Here is a 13,556-nt window from a genome sequence, read left to right as displayed (position 1 = left end):
GGTGTCACGTTTGCCATATATTTTTTTGTTACCACATAGACACCACTTCACTTTTGCCACACCACTAATTTTATTGCCGTTTAGAAGGTATGAATTTTAGAGTTTTAAAATTGAAAATAAAATAAAAAAAAGCTTTGTGATTGGCTGGTCAAAAATCAAATGGGGAGAATGATTGGCAATTTATCACCAAATAGGGATGTTGAACTTGGACATGTTGTAGTTGTGGGGCGGTGTGCCAAGTGTTGAGTAGACTATTATCGACGGTGTTCCCATGGATGTCATCCTATTTGCCATCATTCACTCTCTATAGTCTTATAAAGAATCATTGACAATTTTGTTTCTTTTTCTATGGTTGTTTATTACAAAGTTTTAGATGGATTTCCATTAATGTGTAAAGTATTTATTTATTTAAAGTACAATTATGTACACGAAAAATAATGATCTAATTTAGACATATCAAAAGACAAATGATTATTTTTATGACCTCCATTTATTGAGGTGTAGAGAGCACATAATTTGCCGTGGATAAGAAACTAAAGAAGAGAATGGATTCTTTGCTTGAGTTAGACAAAAAAAAAAGTGTAAAAGGAGTTTTTTTATATCAATATACAAATTAAAAAGTAATTTCGTTTCAATTTAAAGTTTGATTTGGGAATTTTAGTTAAATTTACTTTTGATGTTCGGGTTCTTGGAAAAGGATAAAAGGACATGATTGTAATATTAATGGACTTAGTAATTATTTAGTGTTAACTGTTAAGTTTGTACGTTTATGTGAATTCTCATTTTAAGGTTCCTGAAAAAAAAAATATGAAAAAGACGAGGGTGTCATTGTAATTTTCAAGGATTTAATGGCTATGAGTTAAATCACGGTTTCGAAAAAAAAAAGTCAAAAAATATTATGGATTTTATTATAGGGGGAAATATTACAATTTCTATTTTGTGGACAAAAAAGGCAATAAGAAAAACGATAAACCATATCCATAATTATATAAATTATTCTATAAAATACTACAAATTTTTAAATAAAAAAATTGTAATTAGCTTTCTTAACGTATAAGTATAAAAAGTGATTAGCTTACAAATTTATAAAAAATTGAGCGTATATATCACAAAAAACAGATACAGAAAGCACCCAGTGGATTCATGCTATGACCAAACGGTCCTTCGCTCTCCATTCCACAAACAAACTCCTTTCCCACCACCTTCGTTTCATCGTCGCCAGCAAAACCCTCAGCACCTGCACATCATGGAACACCCAGCTCCGGGAGCTAACAAAAAACGGAAACTATCAAGAATGCCTCGATCTCTACCGCCAAATGCTCCGATCCGGTGCCTCTCCAAACGCATTTACCTTTCCCGTTGCTCTCAAGTCCTGCGCCGTTCTATCTCTCCCAATCTCAGGCACACAGCTCCACAGCCACGTCATTAAAACCGGTTGTAACTCAGAACCCTTCGTGCAAACGGGATTGATTTCTCTCTATGGGAAATGTTGTTTTATCGAAGACGCACGCCAACTGTTCGACGAAAGTCCACACTCCCAAAAACTGACAGTTTGCTACAATGCTCTGGTTGCTGGGTACACTCGAAACAATCAGTTTCAATCCGGGTATGAATTGTTTCGTCAGATGAGGTTTTTGGGTGTTCGCGTTGATGCTGTCACCATTTTAGGTCTGATTCCAGGTTGTACCGATCCTGGAAACTTGAAATTCGCTGAATCTCTACACGGTTTCGTGGCTAAATCTGGACTAGACAACGACTTCTGCGTCGGGAATTGTTTGCTTACAATGTACGTTCGATGTGGTTCAAATGAACTTGCGAGAAAATTCTTCGATAACATACCTGTGAAAGAGCTAGCCACCTGGAACGCTATGATCTCCGGATACGCACAAAACGGATACGCCACAGAAGCTCTGGAACTCTACTCAAAATTCGAATCATCAGGTATGGAACCTAACCCTATAACACTCGTGGGAATTCTTTCATCTTGTGCTCATCTTGGAGCCCAAAGAATCGGTATGAACATAGAAAAGAAAATACAAACCAGTAGCTACAAACACAACATTTTCTTGAACAACGCTTTGATAAACATGTATGCTAGATGTGGAAACCTTGTAAAAGCCCAAGAGCTTTTCGATACCCTAACAGAAAAAAATCTAGTATCATGGACCGCGATTATAGGTGGATACGGGATGCACGGGCAAGGCGAGACCGCGGTTCATCTTTTTAACGAGATGATACGGGCCAACATTAGGCCCGATGGGCCGGTTTTCGTTAGTGTATTATCCGCGTGTAGTCATGCTGGATTAACCGATCTAGGGTTAGGTTATTTCAATACAATGAAGGTAAATCACAAGCTAAACCCGGGCCCAGAACATTACTCGTGTGTAGTGGATCTTTTGGGCCGAGCAGGTCGACTTGGTGATGCTCACGACATCATTAAGACAATGCCAATGGAACCCGATGGAGCTGTTTGGGGAGCTCTTTTGGGTGCTTGCAAGATCCATAAGAATGTTGACTTAGCCGAGTTAGCATTTGACCATGTGATTAGGCTTGAACCCGAAAATATCGGTTACTATGTTTTGTTATCGAATTTATACACGGAAGTTAATAACATGGAAGGAATATTAAGGGTTCGAGTGATGATGAGAGATCGAAGGCTTAGAAAGGGCCCTGGGTATAGCTATTTTGAACATAAAGGTAGGGCTCATGTTTTTGTAGCGGGTGATATGAATCACCCGGAGAGTGAGGAGATATATGTGATGTTGGATAGACTTGATGATTTGGTGAATTTGTCATCTAGGGGTGAAAATGGGTTTGTTCATAGTGAGAGATTGGCGATTGCTTTTGCATTATTGAGTACTGAAATTGGGGAAGAGATTGTTGTGATAAAGAATTTACGGGTTTGTGGAGATTGCCATTTGTTTATAAAGTTGGTTAGTAAGGTTGTGGATCGTAGATTTGTTGTTAGGGATCCGACTCGTTTCCATCATTTTAAAGATGGGGTTTGTTCGTGTAAGGACTATTGGTAAGCTTATTACTTGGTCTATACAATAGTAATTTACTTTTATTTATTTTTTGTATTATAGCATCCTACTTCTGTTTCATTTTATTACAATGTTGTACTTTGATTTCTTTCTAGGATAATATTGAATGATACATCTTGTTGTACTTTGATATTTTTGTCGTTATCAATAATATTCATTCCATTACTTGTTTCTTACCTACCACACGACATGAGTTAATGATTCAATTCATTCCACCGAAGTAACTAAACATAAACATGACCATGGAATGGTAATGATCCATTCAATTACCATGTCGTGTCATTCCATCCAATCAAACAAACTCTGATTGCTTTTAGTAGATTTTGATAATTGACATTACCATAGTTTAAATAAAAATACAATTTTTTTGTCACATCTAAAAAAGATGGGACAAGAACTTTAGTTGTGCAAAAGACCATATTTTAGGTGTTGTTTGTTTTGTCGAAGCGAAAATGTCTGAAGTCTGCGGACCACCTCTGCAACAGAATAGGTGGATCAAACGGTTGCAAAGTGTAATAAGAAGCGTGTTTATTTGTTTAATATCTGCAGACTGCTGTAGATATTAAAAAATTAAAATAAAGTAATTTAGTAAACCGAAAATAGTTTTTCAACACCAAAAATTTAATAATTGTAGTCTTAAAACATTGAAATAAAATTCATACAACAAAATTAGTCTTACAATAACATTTTTAAATAAAATTCATATAATGAAAACTAGTCTTACAATAACATTTTTAAATAAAATTCATGCAACCCAACTTTAATAATTCTGATTTCATATTTTGCATAAATTGCTTGGCAATTTCATCCCATAACTGGGTCATATATTTACGGTCCGTTGCAGTACCATGTGTTAGAATTTCATATTCATCATTATCAACGACTGAATTGTTATTCCAAACTAAGACATTTGGTTCGTCATATCGTGCATGGGTAATGTTTCGTTATGTAACCAACGAGAATGATGTCATCCTCTTCAATATAAGGAATCGTGCATTTAAGACACCAAAAGCATGCTCAATAACATTATGAAGTTTTGCGTGTGCATGGTTAAATTTCTCTTTATTCGTTAATGCACGTCTTCGACGAAAATCTCCAAGCCAATACCTCACATTACGATACGGTGCAATAAAACCTCGAATGTTTGCATAAGCGACATCACAAAGATAATATTTATCTGTAAAATGGAAAAAACTAATAAATAAAAATCATTTCTTTTTCAAACTAAGATAAATCTATTTAAATAACCATAAACTTACCTAATGGTGGTAATGGGAATGGTGCATGTGGATTTGCTAATGCTTATGATAATATTCTAGACTCGTGTGTTATCCCTTCGCAACCAGCCACAACAAACGTAAACACCATGTTGAAGTCACATACTGCCAATACGTTTTGGTAACAATCGTCGTTTCCCTTACTTCTATAAAAATATCGTTTGTTTGTAGGGACAACATCATGTATCAAAGTATCATCAAGTGCACCAACTGCTCCTTTGAACACTCGTCGTAGCCTCCTATTATGTCCCGGAATGTTTGGATTCAGATTAAAAGAAGTTGGTACTATAATGTCATGTGCGAAAAGCAACATTTTGTTCAACACTTCATAAAAAAACTTATGAATTGTTTGCTTTGAGTGTTGAAATCTCCGCTTGATAATCACATAACGTTGGTTATGACCGATCATAAAAAACATAGTCATCTTCTCCTCAACCGATATATGTTTGCTATCCTTTAACACGTAGTTTACTCTAAAATGAGCACATAGTCAGACAAATGATTCATGGGACATACGTAGTATTTCAACACATTGTAGAGGATTACTGTGAAGTAACTCTAACGTAAATGCATGTCCCGTCATTTCCGAATCTTTGTCCCGCACTCGTTTGACACCCCTTTTCCAAAAGTAGCGGACATACAAGTACATTAGAATTATGAGAAGTATCTTTTTTGTCGTGATACATTAGGAACCTATTAATCAACACAAGTACCAAATAACATAAAAATAAAACTCAAGTACCAACTAACATAACATAAGATTCAAGTACCAAATAAAATAACATAAAACTCAAGTACAAAATAACATAAAATTCAAGTAACAAATACTACAAATAACATTCAAGTAGCAAATAACCAAAGAGAAATTAAATATCCTCCTACATTTTATTCCTACTTATCTTCCTACCAAATCAAATGTTGACATGTGGCATATTTAATGAAATTGATAATATTTTAGTCCACTTGTCATCATTTAATGTGGGTAGGAGGATAGTAGTAATAAAATGTAGAAGGATATTTAATTTTTCATAACGAAAAAACATAACCACATAGTTCCAACACATGCAATTAAAACCTAAACAACTCAAACATATAAACTTAACGAACAATCTTTACATCCTTTAAAACTCCTAAACTTGTAGTTGTCATCTCGATCTATCCTCTTAATATATGTGGATCATTAGGCAAATTTACCCACATCTCTCTTATATTCATGGTCCCTCCAAAAATGTGATACACAACAAATTGTAGAGGGTCTACTAGACCTAACTCGAGCAACTCAAGCTTCTTTAAACATTGGGGAATTGTTGGCCCTTGAGTCAAATGGCGTAGAGCTTTTTGCATTTCCAGTGCTAGATCATTAGCAGTAATAGAAGCTTTAGGTGAGGCACTAGGAGCTCGAGGTCCAGGAGTTGAGGGTTTAGCGCTTTTGTTGGGGTTACCAGAAGGTGAAGCAGCAGAAGGTGGTGGCTGAGTAAAATGCTCGCTAGTATGATTGGAAAAGTATTCATCCTCATCTATGTTAATGGAAAGGGCGTCCAGAAGCTTTAGTGGTGCGACATGGAAAGAATATGATCCATGTCCTGATGGTGTTTGGGATGTAGCATAATTGAGATTACTAGAGGCACTGTTTCCATCAAAGAGTTCTACACAAAGCTCTGGAAACAACAACGGGACGGTTTTCAAAGAACCGGCTTCCGGTTGTCCCTAAAGCCAATCAATGTAACAAAAGTAATAAAAGAATGAATAGCAACTATATAAACAAAATACATATAAATATGTGTGTGTGTGTATATATATATACATATATATATATATATATATATATATATATATATATATATATATATATATATATATATATTTAAAGTCCCCCCATTCCTCATTTGTTAAGTTACAAGTATTTGTTTGTGGATTGTAAAGGTTGATAGTTTTGTTTTTCAAGTATAACCATCCTGTGTATTTGACTTTAAGGTTGTCATAGACATTTTTCAATTGCCTTTGATTCAAATCCACACCATACGTTTCCTTAATGGTTGTTCCTAACTTGTTCCATGAATGTTTGTGCAAACTCAAACTTTTTCTACCCATAGTTTGTACTTCTTCAATACAAGTGTGCAATAAGAATTTTATTTGCTCATTGGTCCATGTATGTTTATCTCTTATTGCTAATAAGAAAAAAAAATATATGAAATACATACTTTAGCAACAAAGATTAATGATATTTCAACATAATAATAACTTAAATTGATGACATTTCAACAACAATGCATCATGAATAAAAAAAACCATATAAGCAAAGATTATACAATAAAATCAGCAAATAAGCATAAACTTGCATATAAGTTTACGATTTCAACAAAGATTTTAGCATATTTAACAAAGATTTAAGCAATAACTTGCATATAAGTTTATGATTTCAGCATATAAGTTTATGATTTTAGCAAACATTGATAACAATTCAACACAAATTATTTTCAACAAAACATAAATAACATACTTTGAGTAGAAAATCTGTTATAAGAACAATTATATCATAAATCAACATTCATATGCATAACTTTCTGATTTCAACAAAGATTTTAGCAAGGATTCTTCACATCTCAGCAACAAAATCGGTACTCAAATCAAAAATTGGTACTCAACAACATAAAATCAATACTCAAATCAAAAATCAGAAAAAAAACCCTTACCTGTTGAAGACGATGGCAGTGGAGAAGCAAAGGATGTTGGCGGTCGACTGGGCAGTGATTTGGCGGCGAGCTGCTATCGACTGGCGGAGTGGTCGGTTCTTCAACAGCCTCATTGATGACGAGAAGAGGGAGAACGAAGAACGAATTCGGTTGTGGAGATTTTGTCCGCTTTTGGTTTTTTAAATTAGGTTAGAAGAGATTAGAAGATCCAAGCCCAATGTTGTGTGGGGCAGAGGACGGGAAGAGGTTTTTGAGCCCGAAGTCTTACAAAATAAACTATTGCGAAATTAAAAGTGATGCGTGTGCGTTGCGCCGCGCAACAATAAGAAGTAAGAGGAGGTTTTTTAAAAAAAACAAACACCACCTAAACAAAAAAAACGGACAAAATCTCCACAACCGCATTCATTCTTCGTTCTCCCTCTTTTCGTCGTCAAATCGAGGCTGTTGAAGAACCAACCATTCCACCACTAACAGCTTAAAGTATGTTACTTATGTTTTGTTGAAAATAATTTGTGCTGAATTGTTATCAGTGTTTGCTAAAATCATAAAGTTATATGCAAGTTTATGCTTAAATCTTTGTTGAATTCATAAACTTATATGCAAATTTATGCTTACTTGCTGATTGTATTGTATAATCTTTGCTTATATGGTTTTTTTTCATGATGCATTGTTGTTGAAATGTCATCAATTTAAGTTATTATTATGTTGAAATATCATTAATCTTTGTTGCTAAAGTATGTATTCCATATTTTTTTTGTTATTACAATGGGAGATTAACATACATGGACCAATGAGCAAATAAAATTCTTATTGCACACTTGTATTGAAGAAGTACAAACTATGGGTAGAAAAGGTTTGAATTTGCAAAAACATTCATGGAACAAGTTAGGAACAACCATTAAGGAAAAGTATGGTGTGGATTTGAATAAAAGACAATTGAAAAACGCCTATGACAACCTTTACAATCCACAAACAAATACTTTTAACTTAACAAATGAGGAGTGGGAGGACTTTAAAAAGGTATATATATATATATATATATATATATATATATATATATATATATATATATATATATATATATTTGTATGTATTTTGTTTATATAGTTGCCATTTATTCTTTTATTACTTTTGTTACATTGATTGGGTTTAGGGACATCCGAAAGACGCTTCTTTGAAAACCGTCCCGTTATTGTTTCCAAAGCTTTGTGCAGAACTCTTTGATGGAAAACAGTGCCTCTGGTAATCTCAGCTATGCTACATCCCAAACGTCATTGGGACATGGATCATATTCTTTCCATGTCGCACCACTAAAGCTTATGGACGCCCTTTCCATTAACATACATGAGGATGATTACTTTTCCAATCATACTTGTGAGCATTTTATTCAGCCACCACCTTCTGCTGCTTCACCTTCTGCTGATTCACCTTCTGCTACTTCACCTTCTGGTAACCCCAACAAAAAGGCTAAACCCTCAACTCCTAGACCTCTAGTGCCTCACCTAAAGCTTCTATTACTGCTGATGGTCTAGCATTGGAGATGCAAAAAGCTTTATGTCATTTGACTCAAGGGCCAACAATTCCCCAATGTTTAGAGAAGCTTGAGTTGCTCGAGTTAGGCCCAGTAGACCCTCTACAATTTGTTGTGTATCACATTTTTCGAAGGACCATGAATATAAGAGAGATGTGGGTAAATTTGCCCAATGATCCACATATATTAAGTGGATGGATCGAGATGATAGCTACAAGTTTAGGAGTTTTAAAGGATGTAAATATTGTTCGTTAAGTTTATATGTTTGAGTTGTTTAGGTTTTAATTGCATGTGTTGGAACTATGTGGTTATGTTTTTTGGTTATTTGCTACTTGAATGTTATTTGTAGTATTTGTTACTTGAATTTTATGTTATTTGTTACTTGAGTTTTATGTTATTTTGTACTTGAGTTTTATGTTATTTTATTTGGTACTTGAATCTTATGTTATGTTAGTTGGTACTTGAGTTTTATTTTTATGTTATTTGGTACTTGTGTTGATTAATAGGTTCCTAATGTATCACGACAAAAAGATACTTCTCATAATTCTAATGTACTTGTATGTCTGCTACTTTTGGAAAAGGGGTGTTAAACGAGTGCGGGACAAAGATTCAGAAATGACAGGACATGCATTTACGTTAGAGTTACTTCACAGTAGTCCTCTACAATGTGTTGAAGTACTACGTATGTCCCATGAATCATTTGTCCGACTATGTGCTCATTTTAGAGTAAACTATGCGTTAAAGGATATCAAACATATATCGGTTGAGGAGAAGATGACTATGTTTTTATGATGATCGGTCATCACCAACGTTATGTGATTATCCAGCGGAGATTTCAACACTCAAAGCAAATAATTCATAAGTTTTTTTCATGAAGTGTTGAACAAAATGTTGCTTTTCGCACATGACATTATAGTACCAACTTCTTTTAATCTGAATCCAAACATTCCAGGACATAATAGGAGGCTACGACGAGTGTTCAAAGGAGCAGTTGGTGCACTTGATGATACTTTGATACATGATGTTGTCCTTGCAAACAAACGAGATTTTTTTATAGAAGTAGGGGAAAAGACGATTCTTACCAAAACGTATTGGTAGTATGTGACTTCAACATGATGTTTACGTTTGTTGTGGTTGGTTGGGAAGGGATAGTACACGAGTCTAGAATATTATCAGAAGAATTAGCAAATCCACATGCACCATTCCCGTTACCACCATCAGGCAAGTTTATGGTTATTTAAATAGATTTATCTTAGTTTGAAAAAGAAATGATTTTTATTTATATTTTTTCCCCCTTTTTATAGGTAAATATTATCTTTGTGATGTCGCCTATGCAAACATTCGAGGTTTTATTGCACCGTACCGTAATGTGAGGTATTGACTTGGAGATTTTCGTCAAAGACGTGCATTAACGAATAAAGAGAAATTTAACCATGCATGTACATGCAAAACTTCGGAATGTTATTGAGTGTGCTTTTGGTGTCTTGAAAGCATGATTCCCTATATTGAAAAGGATGACACCATTCTTGTTGGTTACACAACGAAACATTACCCTTGCATGTTTTGTTGGGTTTTCTACACATCAAATACACTCTAAAACTAGGTAGCAGAAAAATCGAAACAACGATATACCTAAGTGTACATGCATCCTATGGATCTATGGCTTCATGCTAATTACATCAACCCTAGAAAACATAAAAACAAAGAAGAAAACATACCTCTTATGTAGCCCTTGATCTTCATGCTTGAGATCTTGAACCTCCATGAAGTTGCTTGGATGAAAGGACCCAAACCAAAATCCGTCTAATGGTATCACACCCAATGACACCAAAGAGTGGAATAAAAATAACTAGAAGGTTCAATTTCCCAAACCCAACGAGGGTTAGAAATTGTCCCTAAGAGGGGGAGGAAGAAGGGTTGGCGAAACTTCAAGCCAAGGTGCAAGGAGGAATGAAATCCCTAAGACCATATTTATAGCCTTGGATGCCTCCTTAGGTTTAGTACTCCTTCCCATGTGGGATGGAGGCATAACCACGAAATTTCACTCATTTCCCATGTGGGATGGAGTGATTTTCATCCAACCCTAATCCCATAAAGGTTTTGGAACATTCCTGATTAACCGACTATCGATTAATGAACATTCAACCCTTTAACTAATTAAACTGTTAATTAATTCCCATAATATATTTCCAATTAGTTTCTAATTAATTATTAACCATAATAATTAATAAACCAATTTCGCATTTTATTTATTCTACTCAATTTGGGTCTTGAGGGCAACCCAAAAGGACCCTGCTATTATTAGAAATATTATCAATAGTTAATGACCTTGGACACTATTCCAACATGTTTCACGCGTCATAATTTTCTAGGAAGACAGAGACTACGTGATGAGTATTTTGCACGATATGATGAACTAAATGTCTCGGTTCGGAATAACAATGCAGTTGTTGATAATGATGAAGATGAGATTCCAACACATGGTACTGCAGCGGACCGTGAATATATAACCTAGTTATGGGATGAAATTGTCGAGAGATTGATGCAAAATATGGAATGAGAATTATTAAAATTTGGTTGTATGAATTTTATTTAAAAATATTATTGTAAGACTAATTTCATTGTATGAATTTTATTTAAAAATGTTATTGTAAGACTAATTTGGTTGTATGAATTTTATTTCAATGTGTTAATACTACAATTATTAAATTTTTGGTATTGAAAAACTATTTTCGGTTTATTAAATCACTTTATTTTAATTTTTTAAATATTTGTAGCAGCCTGTAGATGTTAGAAAAACAAACACGATTCTTATTACACTCTGCAGCCGTTTGGTCCATCTCTTCTGCTGTAGAGGGTTGCAGAGGTGGTCTGCAGACTTCAAACATTTTCGCTTCGAAAAAACAATCAGCACCTTAGATTAGGTTAAAAGAGATGAGAAGAGGCAAGCCCAATGTTGTGTGGGGCCAGTGGCGGAACTAGATGAGACGTTGGGGGTACTACCGCATCCCCAAAAATTATTTTATGTATATAAAAAAATTTATTTGTAAACATGTTCTATGTTATTGTATCCCCAGCTTAAGATATTGTACCATTTTTTTAATGTTCGGGATATGATAACTACATAGAATATATATTGATAATGTTTGTACCCCCATATCAAAATTCTTGGCTCTGCCACTATGTGGGGCAGAGGACAAGAAGAGGTTTTTAAGCCCAAAGTCTTTTAAATAACAAACTACCGTGAAATTAAAAGTGTTGTGCGTATGTTGCGCCACGCAGCAATAAGAGATAAGAATATGTTTTTTCTTAAACAAACACCACCTTAGAGTCATTGGGATCTGCTAACTGGCTCAAGTGCTTCAACAATGGCTACGCTATTCCGTCTTATGACTTGCGTAAACAAAGCAGGGAGATTTTCATCAATTTCTCAAGCCCAATTACTATTTTAGACCTTGTTTCCCCCAATGCCATATCGATAAAATGTTTGTCTTGGTAAATTATGTTTATAATATATTTGAGAAAATGACCATATACTTGGGGAAATGGAAGGTAAAAATAAATTTGAGGATAAATTTGAAAAAAATAAAAATGAAGAGGATTAGGCTTTATGCGAAAATCCTTTTTTCCTTGACTGTCTCTGTCTCTGTTAAATCATTTCTTTTTTAATTAGGTCAAAAGAAAATACCACATTAATCTTGTGATAAAAAAAAAACCCACTTACAACCATGCCTATGTCATTTTTTTCTTCACCATTGACTTCCACTGTATTGTCAATGACGAGGTTCATGAACCGGTCAAATCCACAAAGTGTTCCAACCACTGTCCAATTGGCATTCAGCTTGACTGTAAAACAATAATGTTAGTGAGAATGTAAGACTCTATATTTCACGTCCACTATTACTATATATTCAAGCTAAAATGTACTTGGAAAGAAAATAACTTAATGCTCCATGCATGATATGAAAACTCTCAGAACACGAAGACAACTAAAATGCTTCAAAAGGTAACGACCATTGAACAATTCCAGTTTAATAGGAGATATTTCATTTGCAAGAGTTAGATAATATAGTACCCTCGTACGACTGTAAATACTAAAAGATATTTCTTGCCCTAATTTACTAATTTTGTTAATAACGACGATAATCGATCCATTCCGTTGATTGATATCTCAAATGTATTGCAATTACTAGACACAACAAAACGAATAACGATATCACTAAAAGAACGAAAACTTACTCTACAGTTGTTTCTCCATGTACCTATAAACAAGTTGAAAAGTAAAAGAAGGTAAAAATTAGGAGTTGAGTGAGATGAACAGAAGGGTTTAAGAAAGTTGAAACGAAGCAGTTATGATAGAGAAACTTCCAATTAAAGATAAAAAAGAGCTTACTTCTTGAGATCCGGACGTTGACCTGATTTGCTCATGACGAAAGCGAAACCCTAACACTCCACTCCAACGAGAGAAAGGAAAGGAAGCGGGAAGATTTAGAAAGATCTTTATTCCTGAGTTTCATTTTAGGAGAGAAAGGAAGAGAAAGGAAAATAATATTCAAGTTAATTTTCCCTACACACTATCCTCCAAAATCATCCCAAATCAGAAGGAACCAGAGAGAAAGGAGACGAAGATCAACTCCTTTAATTTCATTTCTCTCGTTTTCTTTTCTTTTCTTTCCTTTAGTGAACTCGGGAGCGCAGTGTAAAGAGGAACAAAGGAAATCCGATAGAAATGAAACAAAAATTTGTGGGGTTTATTGTGCGTAGAAGCACTATGGATATTGTATCACATATACAAGAGTGGGTTCCAGACTTCCGATTATATTCGTTTTAATAGGTAAATAAATGGAATTTATGTTCGTTTTATTACTAACATTTATTTATTTTGTTATTATTAAAAAACTTTTTTGTCAAGAAGTTGAAACCAACAATGAACACTTCTTCTTGTGTCTTCATTGTTGTCTCCCCTTACCATGATGAAACTTTGTTATCCACTAACAAAACTCAAAGAAGA

General features: G+C 34.4%; 1 protein-coding gene and 1 pseudogene across 1 annotated transcript; one reads left to right on the top strand and one right to left on the bottom strand.

Annotated features, from left to right (window-relative positions):
* The first annotated feature begins 1,098 nt into the window (after positions 1-1,098).
* Positions 1,099-3,215, top strand: LOC111921020 (putative pentatricopeptide repeat-containing protein At3g11460, mitochondrial). Its single transcript, XM_023916587.2, has one exon. It carries the CDS (start codon positions 1,149-1,151, stop codon positions 3,027-3,029), a length of 1,881 nt encoding a protein of 626 aa, XP_023772355.1. The 5' UTR covers positions 1,099-1,148; the 3' UTR covers positions 3,030-3,215.
* An 8,580-nt stretch (positions 3,216-11,795) lies between these two features.
* Positions 11,796-12,973, bottom strand: LOC111920996 (probable small nuclear ribonucleoprotein G; annotated as a pseudogene).
* Between the last annotated feature and the right edge of the window lie 583 nt (positions 12,974-13,556).

This window comes from Lactuca sativa, chromosome 5, assembly GCF_002870075.4.
Source record: "Lactuca sativa cultivar Salinas chromosome 5, Lsat_Salinas_v11, whole genome shotgun sequence".
Classification (NCBI taxonomy): Eukaryota; Viridiplantae; Streptophyta; class Magnoliopsida; order Asterales; family Asteraceae; genus Lactuca; species Lactuca sativa.
This window is presented reverse-complemented; position numbering and strand designations above follow the sequence as displayed.